This window comes from Desarmillaria tabescens (genome assembly GCF_030435595.1).
Source record: "Desarmillaria tabescens strain CCBAS 213 chromosome Unknown EV420scaffold_25, whole genome shotgun sequence".
Taxonomy (NCBI): Eukaryota; Fungi; Basidiomycota; class Agaricomycetes; order Agaricales; family Physalacriaceae; genus Desarmillaria; species Desarmillaria tabescens.
Window position 1 is genome coordinate 487,650 of NW_026848324.1, and position 20,222 is coordinate 507,871.

At 47.5% G+C, this 20,222-nt stretch overlaps 8 protein-coding genes across 8 annotated transcripts; 3 read left to right on the plus strand and 5 right to left on the minus strand.

Moving 5' to 3' along the window:
* The first annotated feature begins 3 nt into the window (after window positions 1-3).
* EV420DRAFT_1554142 (CPSF A subunit region-domain-containing protein) lies at window positions 4-4,676 on the plus strand. The gene is made up of 14 exons (XM_060473596.1): window positions 4-323; window positions 379-691; window positions 741-819; window positions 868-1,155; window positions 1,205-1,383; window positions 1,435-1,796; window positions 1,848-2,260; window positions 2,313-2,554; window positions 2,608-2,820; window positions 3,009-3,177; window positions 3,228-3,347; window positions 3,400-3,606; window positions 3,659-3,784; window positions 3,836-4,676. Exons 1-14 carry the CDS (start codon window positions 98-100, stop codon window positions 4,538-4,540), a joined length of 3,642 nt encoding a protein of 1,213 aa, XP_060329038.1. The 5' UTR covers window positions 4-97; the 3' UTR covers window positions 4,541-4,676.
* On the minus strand, window positions 4,677-7,318 carry EV420DRAFT_1765568 (digestive organ expansion factor). The gene is made up of 12 exons (XM_060480830.1): window positions 7,065-7,318; window positions 6,824-7,008; window positions 6,719-6,773; window positions 6,538-6,673; window positions 6,045-6,488; window positions 5,909-5,993; window positions 5,776-5,861; window positions 5,569-5,719; window positions 5,443-5,514; window positions 5,259-5,392; window positions 5,106-5,204; window positions 4,677-5,055 (listed from the first exon to the last, which is right to left on the minus strand). The coding sequence occupies exons 1-12, from the start codon at window positions 7,291-7,293 to the stop codon at window positions 4,845-4,847; spliced, it is 1,887 nt and encodes a 628-aa protein (XP_060329039.1). The 5' UTR covers window positions 7,294-7,318; the 3' UTR covers window positions 4,677-4,844.
* Window positions 7,319-7,386: 68 nt separating this feature from the next.
* On the plus strand, window positions 7,387-11,341 carry EV420DRAFT_1749320 (DNA topoisomerase; the record flags this gene model as incomplete). Its single annotated transcript, XM_060480279.1, has 17 exons — window positions 7,387-7,546; window positions 7,603-7,967; window positions 8,018-8,193; window positions 8,244-8,505; window positions 8,556-8,637; window positions 8,687-8,823; window positions 8,873-8,984; window positions 9,016-9,094; window positions 9,145-9,336; window positions 9,387-9,565; window positions 9,618-9,743; window positions 9,797-10,058; window positions 10,112-10,395; window positions 10,443-10,688; window positions 10,820-10,954; window positions 11,012-11,196; window positions 11,242-11,341. The coding sequence occupies exons 1-17, from the start codon at window positions 7,466-7,468 to the stop codon at window positions 11,339-11,341; spliced, it is 3,003 nt and encodes a 1,000-aa protein (XP_060329040.1). The 5' UTR covers window positions 7,387-7,465.
* A 373-nt stretch (window positions 11,342-11,714) lies between these two features.
* On the minus strand, window positions 11,715-13,477 carry EV420DRAFT_1336436 (BRO1-like domain-containing protein). Its single transcript, XM_060468874.1, has 5 exons — window positions 13,270-13,477; window positions 13,136-13,217; window positions 12,718-13,084; window positions 12,154-12,661; window positions 11,715-12,090 (listed from the first exon to the last, which is right to left on the minus strand). The coding sequence occupies exons 1-5, from the start codon at window positions 13,459-13,461 to the stop codon at window positions 11,836-11,838; spliced, it is 1,404 nt and encodes a 467-aa protein (XP_060329041.1). The 5' UTR covers window positions 13,462-13,477; the 3' UTR covers window positions 11,715-11,835.
* Window positions 13,478-13,555: 78 nt separating this feature from the next.
* Window positions 13,556-14,538, plus strand: EV420DRAFT_1621390 (membrane fusion protein Use1-domain-containing protein; the record flags this gene model as incomplete). Its single annotated transcript, XM_060475689.1, has 4 exons — window positions 13,556-13,693; window positions 13,743-13,804; window positions 13,852-13,927; window positions 13,984-14,538. 4 exons carry the CDS (start codon window positions 13,556-13,558, stop codon window positions 14,536-14,538), a joined length of 831 nt encoding a protein of 276 aa, XP_060329042.1.
* A 714-nt stretch (window positions 14,539-15,252) lies between these two features.
* On the minus strand, window positions 15,253-15,733 carry EV420DRAFT_1272681 (uncharacterized protein; the record flags this gene model as incomplete). Its single annotated transcript, XM_060467714.1, has 3 exons — window positions 15,253-15,447; window positions 15,500-15,590; window positions 15,645-15,733. Coding segments are annotated over 3 exons (375 nt in total), but the record flags the coding sequence as incomplete, so codon positions are not given.
* A 1,855-nt stretch (window positions 15,734-17,588) lies between these two features.
* On the minus strand, window positions 17,589-19,286 carry EV420DRAFT_1693595 (uncharacterized protein; the record flags this gene model as incomplete). The annotated part of the gene is made up of 4 exons (XM_060479382.1): window positions 17,589-18,206; window positions 18,365-18,516; window positions 18,969-19,208; window positions 19,249-19,286. The coding sequence occupies 4 exons, from the start codon at window positions 19,284-19,286 to the stop codon at window positions 17,929-17,931; spliced, it is 708 nt and encodes a 235-aa protein (XP_060329044.1). The 3' UTR covers window positions 17,589-17,928.
* A 164-nt stretch (window positions 19,287-19,450) lies between these two features.
* EV420DRAFT_1554155 (uncharacterized protein) lies at window positions 19,451-20,115 on the minus strand. The gene has a single exon (XM_060473597.1). The coding sequence runs from the start codon at window positions 19,963-19,965 to the stop codon at window positions 19,573-19,575; it is 393 nt and encodes a 130-aa protein (XP_060329045.1). The 5' UTR covers window positions 19,966-20,115; the 3' UTR covers window positions 19,451-19,572.
* Between the last annotated feature and the right edge of the window lie 107 nt (window positions 20,116-20,222).

Genomic DNA, 20,222 nt, shown 5'->3' on the forward strand with positions numbered 1-20,222 from the left:
AAACTTTTTCCTAAAACCAACCACGACCTTTTCTTTACCCAGTGTTCCGTTGCGTTCTTCACTGAACCGTGGCGGCCATTGACCGCGCTCGACCGCCATGCATCTGTATAATCTTACGCTTCAGCCTCCAACGGCAATTACACAAGCCATCGTCGGCAATTTTTCTGGCGCCAGACAGCAGGAAATTATCGTTTCTCATGGAACACGCTTAGAATTACTACGACCAGATCCTCAGACAGGAAAGGTCTCGACAGTCATTGCTACGGATGTTTTTGGCTCCATTAGATCCTTGGCTGCCTTTCGACTAACGGGAGGGACGAAGGGTGAGCCCTTGTACGTATCCTTCTTGCGATCGTTCATTTACACCTCATTTCTCAGACTACGCAATCGTAGGGTCTGACTCAGGCCGTATCGTTATTCTGGACTATGATCCAAAGACCAGTAACTTCGTCAAGCTTCACCAAGAGACATTTGGTAAATCCGGCGCGCGTCGTATAGTGCCTAGTCAGTACCTGGCTACCGATCCCAAAGGAAGAAGTGTCATGATATCTGCCATGGAAAAGAGCAAATTAGTCTACATTCTCAACCGAGATGCTGCTGCCAACTTGACGATCTCTTCACCTCTTGAAGCTCACAAAAATTCAGCGATTATTCATCATATTGTTGGACTGGATGTCGGCTTCGAGAATCCGTGCGTATATATACCAATGTTTTCTCTTCTTATGCTCACGTTCATATAGAATGTATGCTGCACTAGAAGTTGATTACTCAGAGTCTGACCAAGACCCGACGGGCGAAGCCTTTAACCGCGCCGAAAAGGTGAGTCACAACTATCCTTCCTGTTATGATAGTGCTAACTGTGTCTAGATGCTCACTTTTTATGAGCTTGACTTGGGACTGAATCATGTTGTTCGCAAGTGGAGTGAACCTACTGATCCTCGTGCAAATCTACTCTTGCAAGTGCCGGGAGGTCAGCTGGCGTCCTCAGATCGGTTTGACGGACCATCTGGTGTGCTGGTGTGCTGCGAAGATCACATTATATACCGACATATGGACGCCCCTCAGCATAGAGTTCCTATACCTCGGCGAAATGGTCCTTTGGAAGATCCTAATCGCAGCTTAATCATCACTGCTGCAGTCATGCACAAGATGAAGGTGACCGTCAACCTTTTTCTATTGTGCAAACTTACTCAATCTTAACCAGGGCGCATTCTTCTTTTTGCTTCAAAGCGAAGATGGCGATTTATTCAAGGTTACAATTGAACATGAAGATGAGACAGTCAAATCTCTGAAAATCAAGTACTTTGACACAGTTCCAGTCGCGGCTAGTCTCTGTATTCTTAAGTCTGGTTTTCTTTTTGTGGCGTCGGAGTTCGGTAACCAGTACGTCGTTGTGGCTCCTTTTAGTCCACTTTCGCTCACCACTTTCAACAGCTATTTGTATCAGTTCCAGAAGCTAGGTGACGACGACGACGAGCCTGAATTTAGTTCCACCTCGTACCCTTCGTTCGGAATGGCCGACCCAACTGCGCCGCTACCGCATGCTCATTTCCGCCCTCGCCCGTTGGATAACCTGGTTGTTGCTGACGAACTTGAATCCTTGGATCCTATTCTTGATTCGAAAGTTCTATCCAGGCTTCCTAACTCAGATACACCCCAGATCTTTACAGCTTGCGGACGAGGCCCACGTAGTACCCTACGAACTTTGCGTCATGGTCTTGAGGTGGAAGAATCCGTGAGCTCCGATCTACCTGGTATACCAAATGCCGTGTGGACAACGAAACGAACGGAAGACGGTAAGTAACTCATGGTGCTCGCGGGACCCTTCTCATGTTTTCTCCCATTAGATCCCTTCGACTCTTATATCATCCTGTCATTTGTTAACGGAACACTGGTCCTTTCGATCGGAGAAACGATCGAAGAAGTGCAGGATACGGGGTTCTTGTCTTCCGCGCCTACGCTTGCCGTTCAACAGATAGGTTCCGATGGTCTGCTACAGGTTCATCCCAGCGGCATTCGTCACGTTCTTGCTGACACCCGTGTAAACGAGTGGAAGGTTCCCCACGGCAAGACCATCGTCAGCGCCACAACGAACAAACGGCAGGTGGTAGTTGCACTGAGTTCTGCCGAACTCGTGTACTTCGAGTTGGATTTGGACGGTCAACTGAATGAATATCAAGACCGCAAAGCAATGGGAAGTACGGTTCTGGCATTGAGCATAGGCGAAGTCCCTGAAGGTCGTCAAAGAACTCCTTTCCTAGTATGCACATTCATTATTTTCAAAAGCTTTTTTTGACCAGGCGATTATCTAGGCCGTGGGATGTGAGGACCAGACTGTCCGCGTCATTTCACTTGATCCCGAGAGCACGCTAGAAACAATCAGTTTGCAAGCTCTTACGGCCCCGCCTTCATCCATTTGCATTGCAGATATGCTTGACGCCAGCATCAATAAGTTGCAGCCGACGATGTTTGTTAATATTGGCTTGCAAAACGGAGTACTCCTTCGAACCGTATTGGATCCGACTAACGGTCAGCTTACTGATACCCGTACCCGGTATGTATATTACTGAAACGATGTACATTGCAACTGACCGAACTTGTCATCAGTTTCCTAGGAACGAGGCCGATTCGTCTAATCCGCGTCCAAATTCAACAGAATCCGGCAATTTTAGCATTGTCATCCCGCTCGTGGCTCAATTACACGCATCAAAACCTCATGCATTTCACGCCTTTGATTTTCGAAAACTTTGATTATGCCTGGGGCTTTTCTGCAGAGCTCAGCCCAGAGGGTCTCATTGGGATCACGGGAAGCACGTTACGGTGAGTTGCACCGTTCTTTTTCTCTGGCTGTCTCTGGGGAGGCATCAAGATGACCTTAGAGATCCCGAAAGTGTCTTGAGACACTTCGTGAAATTCACTTTTTTTAATCAATTGTTCCTACTGAATATGTTCCTCTGTCGGGCTTTTGCTTTGTCTCGGCCTGCTACTGACACCTCGCTTGTTTACAGGATTTTCCAGATTCCTAAGTTGGGTACAAAACTGAAAGCAGATTCGATCCCGCTCTCCTATACTCCCCGAAAGTTTATTACGCATCCGCATAATGAATATTTCTACATCATTGAAGGAGACCACCGCACGTTGGGTGACGATGCAGCAACCAGGAAACTGGCGGAATTGGTGCGCCTGTTCGATGGGCAATAATCTTCAGGTACTGATATACTATGCAGCGCAAGCAAGGCAAAAAGATTGATGAAGAGGTCGTCAATTTGCCTGTAACAGAATTTGGCCGGCCAAAAGCCGCAGCAGGCAATTGGGGTTCATGTATTCGAATTGTGGATCCAGTTGAGGTGTGTTATGTTTCTAATGTCTAAACGGCCCAACTAAACGTGATTTTAACAGGCAAAAACGGTTGCCGAAGTGCAGCTGGATGGTAATGAGGCCGCGTTCTCTCTTGCCATTGTTCCTTTCTCTGCAAGGAACGGAGAACTGCACCTGGTTGTAGGGACTGCAGCTGACACCGTTGTTTCGCCAAGATCCTGCAGTACTGGATACTTCTGCACATACAAGTTCACTGATGATGGTGCTGGCTTGCAATTATTGCACAAGGTGCGCTTTTCGCATGCACGATGACAAGGTGTTACCTGATTTTTTCCACCAGACTGAAACAGATGACGTTCCTTTGGCTCTAATGGCATTCCAAGGCCGTCTGGTTGCTGGCGTCGGGAAGGCCCTACGGATATACGATATTGGGAAGAAGAAGCTGCTGCGCAAGGTTGAAAATAAGGTAAGACTGCCATATCTGAGAAATCTCAACGTTTATTCATTCTTGTCGCAGACCTTTGCATCACCCATCGTCAGTCTTAATACTCAGGGTTCCAGAATCATTGTTGGCGAGATGCAGGAATCAGTATCATTCGCCGTTTATAAGGCACCTGAAAATCGCTTGCTCGTTTTCGCGGACGATAGCCAGCCGCGGTGGATATCCGCTGTCACTATGGTTGACTACAATACTGTGGCATGCGGTGATCGTTTCGGCAATGTCTTTGTCAATCGTCTCGACTCCAAAGTGTCCGACCAAGTCGATGATGATCCATCCGGCGCTGGAATACTGCATGAAAAGGGTCAGCTGATGGGTGCACCTCACAAGACGAAAATGCTCTGTCACTTCCACGTTGGGGACCTTCTGACCTCGATACACAAGGTATCCCTGGTCGCCGGTGGTCGTGAGGTTCTGCTTTACACAGGCTTGCATGGAACCATCGGTATCCTTGTTCCTTTTGTATCGAAGGAGGACGTAGATTTCATATCAACATTGGAGCAGCATATGCGGACGGAGCAAGCCAGCTTGGTCGGGAGAGATCAGCTGAGTTGGCGTGGATACTATACGCCAGTGAAGGCTGTGGTAGATGGTGACCTTTGCGAGACGTTCGCTACGCTGCCAGGACCTAAACAGAGTGCTATCGCTGGAGAGTTGGATCGATCTGTAGGCGAAGTGCTCAAAAAGCTAGAGCAGTTGCGAGTGACCGCGAGTGGGTTTTAGGATATTTGCTTCTTTGCTGGTAATTGCTGTGATTATTTGCACCGACTGTATTTAATTGTATTATGTATTCACGGTGCTGCAGCTTCAAGGTGGTTAGAGAAATTGGTATTATTTCACTGACATTGGTCCCTGACAAGCGAGGTGTTGTGAACCTACCACGAACAGCGGCATGTAGTGCTTCCTGATACTAAACCGAGGGGATGCTGGTTGCTCAGCAATTTCCTAGCATCCTAGCACGGCAAACGAGGAGGTTGCAGTGACTGAACCATAAACGTGGACAACAAGATGCATATAATACATGACTCTACATGGACTTGATGAGCTCGCCGGCACCTTCGGTGCCGGCTATTCTCTCCAGCCTAAACCAATCGTATCTAGAGTACAGAACACGACAAGTCACATCCGAACTCTCGACGCCATCATCTAAAAAAGGATAAGACAGAAATTCAGCGTAAAACTGATGGTGGTCTGGAGGACCGTAGAATATGAGATTACGGATTCCTCGGATTTTGTATCTAGGGGTAACGGTTAGATAACTAGATTTCGCTAACAATGATGGACGTGCCTTTTGAAGAAATGGAAACGTTCACTAATAAGAAGAAATGACTTCTGGCCAGTGAAGAATGCCTGGCGAGCACGGGAAATGTCTTGATTCGACGAGTACCTTTATAACCGAAAGTTACGCTGTGTCAATATTGCTGGGGCAACAACCACGTACTCTGACAAAACAGTGTATGTCACACCCTTTTGCTTCCGGAAATGGTTGTGGACCCGAATGAAATCAAAATATGACGGAATAAAGATAACAGTGTTGGCGCTTTGTACTGCCGATTTGAGGACAGATGGAAGTAGCTATTTGCCCGTTGTTAGCATAGGAAAAAGTGGGGAATGGAGCGCGTTACTTGGGTCGTAAAATGGTTGAAGCGTTTGTCGGCCTCATCATTTGGGTTACCACAATCAAAATGGACGAAGTCCTGGATTGCAATCCATGATCAACGGCTCGGGTTCTCACAGCGCAGCACGCTCACCTGGCTGATACCATCTGGGACCTCGATAGGAGCCCATCGCTTATCAAGTCTAACTTTTCCAGCTACATTTTTGAGGTTTGTATTGAACACGGAGCGTATCTCAGGCGTCTCAAACGCGGAGAGTAATATCGATTGCCGGAGGTACGCGGCGCTTAAGAACCCAAGTTAATTGTGGTCATACCAAGGGCGCTGACGGAAGAGACTTACTGTCCATCTAGATACCATGGTTTGACGCGTGAAAAATCGGTGTCGTGGGATTCTTTGGGAAGTGCGTTGAGATGTGACAGAACGAACTGAAAAAGATAAGAGCTTGAAACAAGTTTATATATGGAAAACTCACCTTGACATGCTCCCAATTTTGCATAGTCAGGGCGTCAAGCTGATCAATGATGACCATCTCAATGGATGACAGGTAGTCAGCGTTTCTACAAGTTTATCAGACTGGATTGAATCCCCACACATAAATCTCCACCTACTTTTCCTTTTCAATAGACTGACGAAGACCAAGAGGACTGGCCATGATGATATCACATCCATAGAATTCGGCAAAAATTTTGATAGTTTTCCTAGTCAACTTGATGCCCACCCGAAAGCTATCGTCTACGTTGCCTTTGAAAGTCTCGACGTGGTCGCGAGGGTAGGTCCCTGGTACTGCGTTTGCCAGCTTGTCTACCGCACCTGGAGGTAAGCCATACTCGGATAGGAATCGAGATTGGTTCTCAATTTGGTATGCGGGAGAAGGCGTATGTGATTTGAGAGCGTTGAACCAATCAAGCGCATATGACCTGAAGGGAAGGAGAACAAGTACCGAAGGTCGAGTGAAACCCTGGTCTTGCACATCCTCAGGAGGAGGTGCATCTGGATTTGTTTTGGCTGCATGCGAGAGTCGTTCGTTGTTTTTAAGAACCCGTCGACGCTTCCTAACGATTATGTTACCTAACAGCCTGGAAGACAATCTCGTAAACTCACTTTGTTACATGATTCAATGCATGCAAAGTTATCGCTTCGCGGAAGCACTTTTTTGTCTCCCAGGTACTTGGAGCAAGGTAAACATCCTGATACGAGGAAATAGTTTCCAATAAGTTGTTTTGTGTCTCCACCTCGTCTGTAAAGCTTAAGTTTGGATTCAGAGAGTAGACTAATCAAGTACCTTGTGTCAAACTCTTTTGGCGAGCTTTGAATGAAGTATCAATGCGGTCCAAAATCTGTGCTTCCATTCAGGTGATGATCAAACTGTAGGGTCTCGAGGACGTACTCCATTGTTTTTGGGGTGGAAAGAAGGCTCCTTCGAAGCATCGGGGACGATTTCGATGATGGATCCAAGTTTTCCGCGTGTTTTCCTCCCCGATTTCCATTGTCGGTTATCTACAGCTACTCTTGAACTCTCGGACAACGCAGATGGTTTACAACCAAAATGGTATTCATATGGGTCATGGTCATCTGGTATAATTGGTCGCATTGACAAGGATTCACGATATAGAAAAAATATAACACACCCTCTACGGGCATGTCTTCCGCCTCCTCGGTAGGCACCGTCACATCCTCCTGTGGGCTGGCATCGTTGGCGTGTTCTTGCTCCTTCGCGTCTGGACCTGCTATTGTGACAGAAACTCTCTTCTTCGATTTTTTGGACACAGGTGTATCTTCATTCCATTTCTGTTTGTTGCCCTTGGTTGCAGAAACGTTCAAGAGAGTGAGAAGTCGGGTGGTAGTGGAATTGTCCATCGCAAACCGGAAAGGGAAGTCGAATTTTTCTTCCTCGTGCACGTGATTTGACGCGTTCCACTCCCGGCCCGTGACCTCAACCTTTGTGCCATCATCGCGACCGCCAGCATAGGCTTGCCTGCCCGGACTTCTGATTGATTTCTTTCTCCCTTTCTGGTAGTAGAACGCCATTATGCGCGTCCTTTGCGTCGCGGAGAAGCCATCAATCTCGAAATCTATCACCCAAATCCTGTCTGGTGGCCAGTTTTCAACCGTGAATACCGCTTTGTTCGGCGTAGGGTCCTTTGCTTACTGAATGCTACGTTACAGCGAAACACCACCAACAAATTTGTTAAGAACTACGACTTCGAATACCACTATACCAACGACTACTACACAGTGACCTGTGTATCGGGCCACTTAACGACCCACGACTTCTTTGATACCCACCGCAAATGGAATTCATGCGATCCTTTCGATTTGTTTGAGGCACCCGTGCAGGTCACCATTCCAGAGACTGCCAAGAGCATCGAGAGAAATATCTTCAACGAAGCCAAGAATGCTGACATGCTCATGATATGGACTGACTGCGATCGGGAGGGCGAGCATATCGGGTCTGAGATAGAAAAGGTCTGCAGAAGGGCGAAACGTAATATTAACGTGAAGAGGGCCAGGTTCAGTGCTATCATTGCACAGTGAGTTGTGCTTGTATCTGACACATGTATAATCAAGACGCTCTTTATAGGCAAATCCATAACGCTGCCCAACATCCTGTGAACCTTGACAGGGCTCAGGCAGATGCGGTGGAAGCCCGGACAATCTTGGACCTCAAGGTAGGAGCTGCATTTACCAGGATGCAGACTCTTGTTCTTCAACGCAAAGTGAAGAAAATCGAAGACGAGAAGAATATAGTATCTTATGGTGCTTTGCAATGTTTTCAGCAGCATTTCTTCTACTAACTTGGCCTTCAGGTCCATGTCAGTTCCCCACCTTGGGTTTCGTGGTCGCCAGATACAAGGACGTTCAGACTTTCAGCCCGGAGACCTTCTGGTTTATATATCTCAGCCTGTCACAACCCTCTTCTTCTCGAGGATCCTCCGGAGAGACGCGGTTCACCTGGAGAAGAGGTCACCTATTTGAGCACGATGCAGCTCTCGTCATTTATGAGATGATGATCACCTCTGGGTCTCTTGCGCGGGTCGCAAAAGTCACCAAGAAGGAGACTAAGAAATGGTATCTAATAGTACTTTTTGGTCGACGGTCGGAAACTCATGTGTGTGCAGGAAGCCGTTACCTCTCACAACCGTCGAGCTCCAAAAAGCGGGTTCAAGATTGCTGAAGCTGGCGCCAAAAAAGATTTTGGATGCATGTCTTTATTGTTTACTGCGGTGATTGTGTCGTTGACGTCATCTAGATTGCAGAAAAACTATACCAGCAAGGTTATCTCTCTTACCCTCGGACAGAGACAGATCAATTCGACCCTCAATTCGACTTCGCATCGCTAATTGACAAGCAGAAAGAGGACCCTATTTGGGGAGGTTTCGCTGCATCGTAAGCGACTACATTGCACCCGCTCATCTTTTACTTAATTCGATTGTAGTTTGTCTGACGGCGAATTTGCGCGACCTCGTAATGGAAAAAATAATGATAAAGCGCACCCTCCGATTCATCCAACGGGACACGTCTCGAACCTCGTAGGAGACGACAAACGAGTTTACGAGTTTATCACAAGACGATTTTTAGGCGTCTTGCTCCAAGGACGCTCTTGGATGGCAGACAACTGTCGAGATAGATTATGCAGACGAAGAGTTCTATGCCACAGGTAACAAACCATTTTTTTCCGCCGAGGTTAGCTGACTGGACCTTCTATAGGGTTGACCGTCCTGGAAAAGAACTACTTGCTTGTTTATCCGTACGACAAATGGGTAAATAACAACATTCCTGACTTTGAGGAGGGAGAGGAATTTCAGCCCTCTGTATGCGAGCTGAGAGACGGCCAAACAACCAAACCGAATCTGTTGACTGAAGCTGACCTGGTTGCTCTTATGGATAAAAACGGCATCGGTAAGCCTCCATGCCTCCTAGTCTTACCATAAACTGTACTTTACACTTAGGAACGGATGCAACTATCGCTCAACACATTGACACAATTATCACTCGCAACTACGTTATTGAGCGATATGAAGGAGCAACGAAATATCTTCTTCCCTCCACGCTAGGTATAGGGCTTGTCGAGGGATATAATCAAATGGGTCTAGAGAAGAGTTTAGACAAGCCCATCTTACGACGAGAGGTAAGGCTAATCTGGGGGAATGATTTACAATAAGCTTATCCGTGCATTACAGACGGAACGTCGTATGGTTCAAGTATGCAATGGCCAGAAGTCGAAGCAAGAGATGATCACTCAGAGTCTAGAACAATACAAGGAGATGTTCATGATCGCGAAAGGGAACTTTGACAAAGTGGTTACTGTGGGTTGTAATGCCACGGATTTACATTTTTCGGACTGACAAGTGCTGAATAGAGTGTCCGAAATTACCTGGAACGACATGGAGATACAGCACAAGGCAGGCCTGCCGATGGCGGCGGAGGAGGAGGAGGAGGAAGTGGTGGAGGAGGAGGAGGAGGAGGAGGAGGAAGTGATGGTGGTGGTGGTGGAAGAGGAGGAGGTAATAACGGGGTAGGCCCTCAAGGAAGTAGTGCCGTTGGTCGTGGCGGGAGAACTGCAGTTCCAACTTCACATGCAGGACCGATCATCAATATTCCCGACGATGACTCTGAAAATGGTGTGTGTATTTGGAGGTGTATGTCACTACTCTTTACTCACGTTTAAACACAGACTTCCAGCCTCCTCCGCGCACATCGAAGCCACCGTCCACTCGACCACCTCCCAGACGTCCTACCCCACCTCCCAAACCTCCTGCATCACGAAATGATGATTCAGGTCAAATACATTGCAGTTGTGGACCAGCTGTGCAGAGAACGGTCGTCAAGGAGTCAGCGAGCAAAGGAAGACTGTTCTGGACGTGCCCGAATAAGCCTGGGTGCGACTTTTTCAAGTGGGACGATGATGTGGCGGGACCCTCTAACAGAACCATTCCTACAAAGCGACCTTTTTCAAATGTGAGTCACATAGCAGTCGTACTTGAAGATGCTCATTATCTCTCAAGCGACAAGAACCTAGTGTTAATGAAAGTGAAAGCCGTCGATGTCGGTGCAACTTGACGGCCGTCAGAAAAACTGTACAGAAGGAGAGCCAGAATAAGGGAAGGATGTTCTGGATATGTCCGAACTCGGATGCGGCTCGCTGTAGTTTCTTTGAATGGGATGACGAGCCTCCGCGGACTGAACCAGCACATGATGGGCCTCCGGCCGCTTCGGGTAGTGGCAGTAGTAAACCAGGGACTTGCTTCAAGGTAAGTGGCTTCGATTTCACTACTGCTGTTCTGATGTGTAGCGCTATTTCTAGTGCAATGAAGAAGGGCATTGGGCGAACTGGTACTCTCTGTTTGCAAACATCAAACTCTCGCTGATAAATTTTACATAGAGTGCCCAAACGAAGGCGGTCCGAATCAGAAGAGGTCTCGGAGCTTTGGATCAGAAAAAGCGAACTTTCCAAGGTCGAACTCGGGAAAGAGTGGGTCGTGCTTCAAGTGCAATCAAGAAGGACATTGGAGTAGTGGTTCGTTATCACTTGGTTTATATTCTAGTACCCTAGTATCTGATCTGATTCTTGCAGAATGCCCGAATGACGGGGCCCCTTCACGTTCAAGCAGAGGTAGCCGAGGCTCCAGAGGTAGAGGACGGGGCTCACGGGGCGGTAGTACGCGCGGGAAGAGGGGAAGAGGTGCTGCCAAGTCTAGGTCTGGAGGCTATAGTGCTCCAGATGAGTTTTAAACCGCATTTTATCCTCCAGGAGCACTTGTATCATAAAATTTCATACTGCAGATGTATCACTTATTTGTTCAGTCTATATGTCATTAACATTCACGGCAGCTTAGCTTGTAGAATATATGATACAATCCGATATGCCAAAGCGGTACCAACAGCCGGTTTCAAGTTTGCCTAGCTGCCGTAGGTTCAACTCGTGTACTGTTTCGAGTCTGGACAGGTGGTGATGTGATGGTCGCAAAGAGTTGGATGTGGTGGTAGTCATCACATTCTGCCAAGGAATGATATTAGATAACACTTCGTTCATCTAGTTCAGCGCTTCATGAGTATCGGACTGAGATGGAAACGACTTGATGCATGCAATGTTATCAGAAATACCTTCGGCTTTGTGATAGGACTGTATTCGCGGTATGTCAACAAAGCGAAAGAAGCTTAAGACGCGCGTGAAGCCGTGGGTTCGAAGAATTTCGAGGTTACGGACAGTGAAAGTCCGTTATTTACGTCAATTGCGCGACTCGGAGTTGAGATGATAGCTCATTACAACGAACACTGCCGTGATTTACAAACAATACATTTCAACGAATCTTACAGATTTCCTAAATTCTACACACGAAAACTCGTACAGATATGTGATACATTAGACTCTACCGTATTCAGCATGGAGCCTATTATTTAGAAGTAGGATCCGGCACCTGCATATGTTGGGCTTGTTGCGGTAGACGCCTCTGCCAAGCTGTCACCCACGGGTCCCAAAGACTTCTCGTCCAAGCTCAAGTCGAGTTCCTCGGTCCGCTGTTGAATAAATTCCGTAGAACCCGGCCCAAAAATAGGCGAAGGCTGTGTGTACGCTTTCGCCGCAACAGCCAATCGGCCAGCAGGTATACGTGCTTGTAGATCTGCCTGAGGAGGTACCGGTTGGAAATGCAGCTGTACCAGTACACCGCGTGAAATTAGCTAGTCTCTTGACCGGTCGAAAAAGATGATACTTACCGTGTCGTTTGCTTTCTTGTAATTCTTCAGCCAAATGTTGACACTCTCTAGTTCTTCCGCAACTTTTCCTTTCCTTAAGGTACGGCTGGTCTTCTCCTTCTCGCCCCGCGTGATTCCAATACCTTTGCCGCCGTCTTTCAGGTCCTCTAGCTCCTTCTTTGCCCAGGTCAGAAACCCCACAGCATCTCCACCCTTGGCTGTGCCACCAAACTCGCCTGCGTCCACGCCAAGCCATTTATGTGCTAGGGCAGAGTGAAAGGCGTATTCATCAGCAAGATATCGACGCAGAACCACGGAGACCTCCCCAGAATCACCCGTGGAACCAGGAGTCTTGGCTAGTGACCGGGTGGACGAGTACAGCGACCCACATTCCAAGTGGAGTTTGGCTATGAGAGCCGGAGACGGGTGAGACTTCGGAAGGGGTGGTCCTGGGGTAACATTACTGTCATATGCGGACTTAGAAAGGAGTTTGCGAATGGCAAGACTTTGAGCGTCTGCTAGGGCTAATCTGTAGTAAGGAAACATGAGTATTTTGTCTGTATGATACCAAAGGGCGACGCTTACTTGGATAACGCGCCGTTGACTTCGGTGCTTAAATCTGGTGGGAGCCTGAGGCCTGAAAGACCGCTATCGCGGCTATCTCTCCATTCAGGGAGTACTGTTTCGCTGATGAACGAAAATATACCGCTGGCTCTGCAGAGGAAGGTAATGGCATGATTCAGCTTCTCATCCTTTGACCTCCTTTCAACATCCGATATGGCGCGATCATGCTCATATGGCCCTAGTGATGCAACAATAGACCTAGCCATATTTGACAAAGCAAATGCATAGGTCAACAGTGTATAGGCATATTCGGCGTGCAAGGACGGCAGAGATACGCGAGGCGATGAGTTGAATACGTGTGCAGAGAGTGTACTTCGCCAGCTGAATACTATCAGTACGTGGATTCGTAAGCTAAGTTGTGAGAGCAAAAGACGCGAACCTGGCTCAAGCTGCAGGCTTATTTCGTCGTGTGCTGTGCAACTAATTATTGAACAGAGTTGAGGTATATATTCGTCGAGAATCTGTTCGTATATGAGGTGAATTGGGGCCACCAGCATTGCAATACAGGCTTACCTTTACTATCTTCAAGTAGTCCTTTTCGCCGTCAGTACGCTTGTTTTCTTTCAATGCGCCGCGAAGATTAGCTCGGCTCTGCGTCGCATTCGCGATATGAGTCGTGTATACCTTTCCAAGGCTGCGGTCTACGCAAAAATCGGCGAATGAAATAGCGCCTGTTGTCGGTAATTCATACAGAAAGGTCGTCATGGGCGTACGGAATAGGAAGAGATCCGGGAGATCCGGTCCGTTGCCGATCCTCTTCCACGTTCACGTTCACGACCCTGCCTGCCACTTTGCAACCATGGATCGTTCCACACACTCGACTCACGACGAAATCAACTTGGTTCGTCTCATAAGGCGCCTGGAAAAGTCTACGCTTGACCCAAGCTGGTCTAACAACGGCGACGATGTCTGGCTCAAGGCGTTGGGCACACTACAGGTTGGTCTGTGCCAGACTACGTTTACAGGCGTTAATTCAAGGTATTTAGACGGTCAAATATGCTAGAAAGCTGCTCAAGAACGTGGAGCTCAACGATTATGACCCTGCTCTGTATGTTGAACAGCACCAGATGCAAGGACGAAGCTGACTATCTGAAGGAAAAACGTGCGACGTTATAATGAATTACGAATGACCCTTGACCGAATTGATACATTTGCAAAGGACGTGGAAAAGGTGTCGTATTGATTTGGATTTCAACTGGAGTCATCGTCCTAACACCACTTCGTTAGCGCGCAACTCCCGCGCAAAAACGTCCTGAACCATTGCTACCACGTATACCGATACCGGAGGCACCTCCAGAGCCTTCACCGCCTAACACTACGGTCTCTTTACCCGAGGAAAACGAGATGTCTACCTCACCTATGCCACTGCCAACTGCTGACAGTCTCCTGCTGTCGCCCACCGACCCGCCCTCCACAACGATATCACCTTTACCTACTCTTTTGCCAGCCTTAGCTACGTCAAAGGCCACCGGTGCTTCTCCTCACTCTCTCCAAAACACGAATGCTCTCCACAACGAACTATCTGACCAGCTCGCACAAATGGCTACACAGCTCAAACGCAACGCCCTGCATTTCTCTAATTCGCTGTCAGCAGACAAGGCCGTTGTTGAGGCAGCACAACAGAAGATAGAGAGCAACTTCGATGTCATGAAGAAAGAGAGAGTACGTTTGAGAGATCATCGTGGAAAGAGTGGGTCTACGACATGCCTGGCGATTATGTCTGTCATCGTGGTGACAGTTTTATTCATCTTCATGGTGATGCTTATACGTCTAACTCGATAGAGGGAATCAGACATGATTATGCTTGTTGCATCTGTACTGAATGCAATGGTCTCCCACCATGAAAGCCATCCTTCTCTCATGAGGAACAATGGTGTATATCTTTTCATCGATGCATACTACCCAGATATTCGGAAATCAAATGACGCATGCTTATAAAATTCACATACAGCATCACAACACAAGCAACCAAGTCTCAGTACGTAGGTCTATTTATTGATCGACATTCCTGAATAGGATCTTAGAGAAACTTGAAGGATGGCTATAATCTTAGCTTAATTTACTAATAAACGCTGAATTTCTCTCTCCTACCGAAGTACATATTAGTCGAAAACTCTCTATCGTTGATCCATTCGCAATCCAGAATCACGCCGTTCCCTCTTTCCTTAGTATTCTAGTCCTAATACCCTAATACGTATTAATAGCGAGAGTATATGTAAAATATATGGGACGTTATGCTGGGGACCACATTTCACGTGCGGGATAACTCGTCGCCGGTCATCTTGTTTACAGATGGCGAGTGAAGGGATGCATCATCTCCAATGTCACCGTTCTTTTGAAGAGTATTGGACATTTCTAACTCGAGATTAGGGATGTCCATCCGAAGATATCAAATACCTTACCATACTCCTCCTGACCGTCGAAGTCATGCTGTGTATAGATCTGAGTCGTGATATTGACGGCGCTGCAACACGCGACATATGAGGCCTGGATAAGTCATCCTGCGTAGGAAAGCACGCACACAGCACCCGACGTCTTCTGGGTTTGGCCACTGACGGTGACGTTATCCGACGTGTAGGCGCCTTTCCTTTCGTTGTAGACATTGATACCGGTGGAATGAGCCACCTTGATGAGAAGACGCGACATGGTCATCTCGATCTGGAGTTTGACGATGTACGTGACAGGATGAAACTAGCCAAATCATTGTTAGAGGACTCCACATTAACATGAACTTCTGGCCTACCTGAGTATAAACGAAGGGATTCTTGAGAGTCGTCATGCTTATGAGAAGAATATCCATCCCGATAGAAACAATGATGATACGCTGGCTGAAGCTGTTTTCGAGAAATCGTCAAACGCAGGTATATGACGGTCGTGCTGTACCTTACCGCATGACCCTGTCGTATTTCTTCAAACCGTAGTCTACAAGGCGGCCTTTCACCATGCGAATGAAGAGGATGTTTAATGACAGGTCCAGCACTAAGGCGGAGACTATAAATCGCTTTGGACAAAAAGAGCTCTCGGAAACTTACGAAGATAGATGCCTTTTTCAAACTTGTCCCACCTACAGAAAGGCATGAGTATCCGATAGAGGTCGTGAGTACGGCATTCACCACTTATTCAACTGGAGAGGACCGGGTTAGTGTCTTTCGACAGGCAAGAGGAAATAGAGAAGCATACCCATATATATTTTGAATTAATTTGTAACTCGGCAGGGTATCCCTGAAGAGTGATGCTCAGTCGTAACGCGCTTTCAAGGATGAGGTGTCCGCTCACAAATGCAAGATGTAGAAATGGAAATGACGGAAACAATCCCGACCACAACAAGCTTAAGCTTAAGCTGTGCGAAATGAGCCGGTGAGTTTCGACGTCTGGGACGAGAATAAGGGAGACGCCTCACTCTCTGAGATGGTTTCTGAATTAAAATACAAAGCCGGTTAACGATGATGAGCATTAGACATTGAACCTTCAGAATGGCACGTTAGCATGCGCTGAAATGCATAGCCTTGAAGGACGCTTACCTGGGCAATCCAGCAGAGGATACATGTAATAAAAAATCCAATACTAGGTTTTATATAGCTCTGCCTATGATTTCAAAACAGTTTGCGTGAAGTTGAGTAAAGACTGAGGGGAAAAGCTTACAGGTAACACCAAGCTATAACCTTTGGGGAAGGGCACATGGGAACTTGCCAGCGATAAGGATGCAATAAAGGCTCACCGCATAGGTTGTGTTTCTGATTGTAAAACGTCAGACTTGATAGCTGTGGTCAATGTAGAGAAGCCATACCCCAGAATTGCCAGCCAGATCATGACAATATAAGCAGAAACCTGGAATAGATTAGAACGTCCGAGTGAGCAGAAAAACCGACCAATAATCGTACCCTCCTCGCTCGTTTAGTCTCTAACACTGCACCCCACACAACCTGGATAGCAAAGCCGAACTAAAAAAAAAACGGTCAGATAAAACGTAGTATAAGATCCAAGGCCGCACTCACGAAAAACCCAAAGACGATGGAACCAAGCATCGAATCTCCTCTACTCAGGTGTAGCAGCTCAAACCTAGGGAATACATACACTAAGTTTGGGTCACCCATCGAACGAAGGACAGATGACACATACGGCTTCTCAGTTTTGAACCCAATGTCGAAGGTCTGGGAATCAGACATTCTCCTAGTTGCTTGCCAAACGCCGAGCGCAAGGGTGAGTAAAAAGCGTGGAAGCGAACCCTAGAGTTCGTAGGAGATATAGTATCCTTCCGAAGTACATTATATACCGCAATATCAGGGTGAGAGGGTGGCGAAAGTCACGTACTCTCACAAAGGAGCTTCACGCAATGTGTGACAGGTGTAAAGGCTGGTTGTTGCGAAAAACACGGCGAGCTACTACAGCGGTACGTAGCTCTTATGTACTACTAACGGATATCAAATAGATGCTATGGAAACGGTTAAGCGAGTGGAGCCACAACGCGGGGAAGAAATGAAGAGTAAGGACAGGGCCAAAGGCCGGCTCGTTACACAGGGTAACGGCCCACTATCAGGAGACTTGTCCTCCAAGGATGCCGTGCCACGGGGAAGTTGATATGTTGCAGATCGATCACTGATCGAGGCCAGGAAATGAATAGGTCCACAACCCTAAATTTCGCTCCGTCAGTGTCAATGTCCGTGAGGTGAGACCGTAATGAGGGGAGCTTACTACATTGGGCACCCGCCAATCCTTTTCGCAGCTTGATATTCGGGTTAGAACGGGACCCTGGCCTCTTCACTATCATTATTATTTAGACCTTTGGCTGGGATCTTGACATCTGACTACTACTCGACATTAACGTCACTGTCCTGGACATCAAAATTACAGGAACGCAGGACGACCTGGAGGTAATTGCGGTGTAAAAGAGTCAGGTTTGTACTCAATCCAACAAATACCACCGAAAGCAAGCTTATGCCGACGTACTACTACGAGTTCTACATTTTCACTTCCTCGGCTTGAAATTGGGCTGCATGATCTAAGAAACAGTCCACGCACAGTGACCAAATTTTTATGGTGGTATACGGTAAAGATCATTTAATTTGTTACGATCGACATGATCTGCTGCCCTGAGTAGTAGTAGAGTAGAAGTGCCTTGGAAGTGCGGCGTGCCGCATCGAAAAAGTCGTCCGAAGGATGCCAGTCAAGGAGTTATCCAGAAAAGCATGACCAATTATCATCACCAGAGATATCAGAATTATAGCCTATGAGCCTAGAAGATGTGGAGAGGGCCAGGGCCAGAGCGCCAAGATGCACTATTTTTGGTTGAACAACGAAAATCAAGATACGAAGTCTAACTGCGGAAGTGGCCACGTGCATGGTGCTCAAGTCTATGTCGGTTCCGGATATCTGAACTGGCCCAGAACAAACCTGGCCAATGCCAGACTCCTTCCCATTCTCCTTCATGGGGGGTAAAAGCTGCTTCGCAGCTGTGGGATAATCGAATAGCTTATATATTATCTTATCTTATCTTTCACGTGATGTTTTGATCTTTCTGAACCTTATTTTTTTTTACCCCCCATTACGGAGACTGGCGTCTTTTGCTATGGCGCGTTGCACATGTTTGGCTGAGCCATCCCTTTCTTACCTCGGAACGCACTAAATTGTGATGCTTGCTGCCCAGCTCCTGATGACTGAGTCTTCTTGCTCGAATAGAAGATCAGCGATATCTCCCGCACTTTCTCGTAGAGCAGCCCGAGAAGCATGGAGGTTTTGCGCAACGTGCCCGAACCGAAGGACCTGCACCAAGACGTCCAATATCACAACGTTGTTGTGATTGAGAATGTTTATGATCTGGTTTAACCAAGGTATGCTGCTTTGTTCTTGTGTGTAGCCTACCATGCTGAAATGGATGCACAGATAGCAGACAGAGTGCAAGACAGGTGACAGCAAGCTTATATTATTCAGTATAATGATACAATATGAAAATTGCCACTTGACGTGTACCACGAGGCTTATCACCTGAAACATCGAGGCGCCGAGGGGAATGCCAACACGCTCAACGCGCAACCAAAGCGCAGTCTTCTTGGGGTAAAAAAAATAGTTTAGAGAATTAAGATCCTGAAGTTGATAACATTAGTCACTCGATTGCCTCGCTCGAGCAGCTTTACCCCCACGAGGGGAAGGAGTCGGCCGCGGCCTGTTACCCTCTCTGTATTGTCAGATCCGATGGTGTCCTCTCTACGGCTCACACCACACTCAAATATTCGTTTCTTGAACGCGACGACACGAGCTGAAGAGGCAATGGCCAGAAACTGTTGAATGGCTCCGCCGTCTTACGTTGAAGGACCTCGTTGATGGATACATGGCTCAGGGTGGCGTGACGGCGATCAACCTCGCATGCAGAGTGCCGGCGTGAACGACTGCTTTCTTCACGGTGCGGCGGCGACTGACTCTTTCGACTCTCTTTGGTTCCTTGGGTTACCACCACGCTGCCGTATGCAAATGGCACACAACCTAATCAATGCTTACCACGCTGTGTCTCCCCATGCCCGTCTTCCCGCATCCATTCCTCCTCACCTTTTTGCATCAGACGCCCCCATGAATCCTGCCACCCTCTCTACGAACTCAACGCTCCGTTACATTCTCCTCTGTCTCACACAACTCTTCCTAGCCCTTAATCTCGTCCGTACTTCTGCCTGGGTTTATCGCGGTGAAACATACGGACTGATAGCATCGACAATACATCAATACAACTTACCTCCGCCTCCTCAAAATTCGCCATCTTCCCCAACTCTTTACACCGACCACCTCAACTCAACCCGCATCATATCCTCCGCCCTCCAAGGTCCCCTTTCATGCCCTGCACATCATTCCTTCCGCCAACACGCCGCTCAAACACTTATCATGGAGAAGTCTCGCATCCTGGACTCTGCAGAAGTGCCCCTGCTGATTTGCAGGGCATTTCTTCATATTGTCCAACGTCTCTTTGAAGACGCCCAGTATGGCCCCAATCGGTATCTCGCTTCTACCTCGGTCTAACGCCATCCTCACCCGCACTCCCTGGACTAAAGGGAGAGAAAACAAACCGGGTGTTGGTTCGCATCTCTCATACTTGGCACACAACGTGCATACGTCTGGCAGGCAGAATTTGGGCTGAATACAAGCGAAGAGTACGCCCAGCCTCAACCAAAAACAGCGCCAACACCGTAGCCATACAATGACCATCCTTTTTATCGCATATCTCATCTTCTTGACCGTTTTTCTTAATACGTATAACCTTATTTACAACGAGCTACCGAGGTAGATTAGTTTACGCTTATTGACCTGAGCTGTATCAGCAGAGGTGGCCAATCAATCCAGTTTTCCAGCTTTGTCATAGACACTTGATCAAGACCGGACACTACATAGCCTACTTTCCAGACAAGCGTGATTGGCATTATTCGAATTATTTTTCTTTATGTGTATTTACCTTAGTTGAATTGACAGACACTCCAAATATAAGG

Bases quoted from the DNA above. Each gene is read 5' to 3' on its own strand.
- EV420DRAFT_1765568 (XM_060480830.1), bottom strand. From the start codon at position 7,293: ATGGACAATTCCACTACCACCCGACTTCTCACTCTCTTGAACGTTTCT. The intron at 7,009-7,064 runs GTGTGTTATATT...CAATTATACCAG, and splicing joins GGAAGACATGCCCGTAGAGG to ATGACCATGACCCATATGAA. The intron at 6,674-6,718 runs GTACTTGATTAG...TAAGCTTTACAG, and splicing joins CCAAAAGAGTTTGACACAAG to ACGAGGTGGAGACACAAAAC.
- EV420DRAFT_1554155 (XM_060473597.1), bottom strand. From the start codon at position 19,965: ATGAGATATGCGATAAAAAGGATGGTCATTGTATGGCTACGGTGTTGG.
- EV420DRAFT_1336436 (XM_060468874.1), bottom strand. From the start codon at position 13,461: ATGACGACCTTTCTGTATGAATTACCGACAACAGGCGCTATTTCATTC. The intron at 12,662-12,717 runs GTAAGCGTCGCC...TCCTTACTACAG, and splicing joins GTCAACGGCGCGTTATCCAA to ATTAGCCCTAGCAGACGCTC. The intron at 12,091-12,153 runs GTAAGTATCATC...GTACTGGTACAG, and splicing joins ACAAGAAAGCAAACGACACG to CTGCATTTCCAACCGGTACC.
- EV420DRAFT_1554142 (XM_060473596.1), top strand. From the start codon at position 98: ATGCATCTGTATAATCTTACGCTTCAGCCTCCAACGGCAATTACACAA. The intron at 2,261-2,312 runs GTATGCACATTC...GCGATTATCTAG, and splicing joins GTCAAAGAACTCCTTTCCTA to GCCGTGGGATGTGAGGACCA. The intron at 3,178-3,227 runs GTGCGCCTGTTC...TATACTATGCAG, and splicing joins CCAGGAAACTGGCGGAATTG to CGCAAGCAAGGCAAAAAGAT.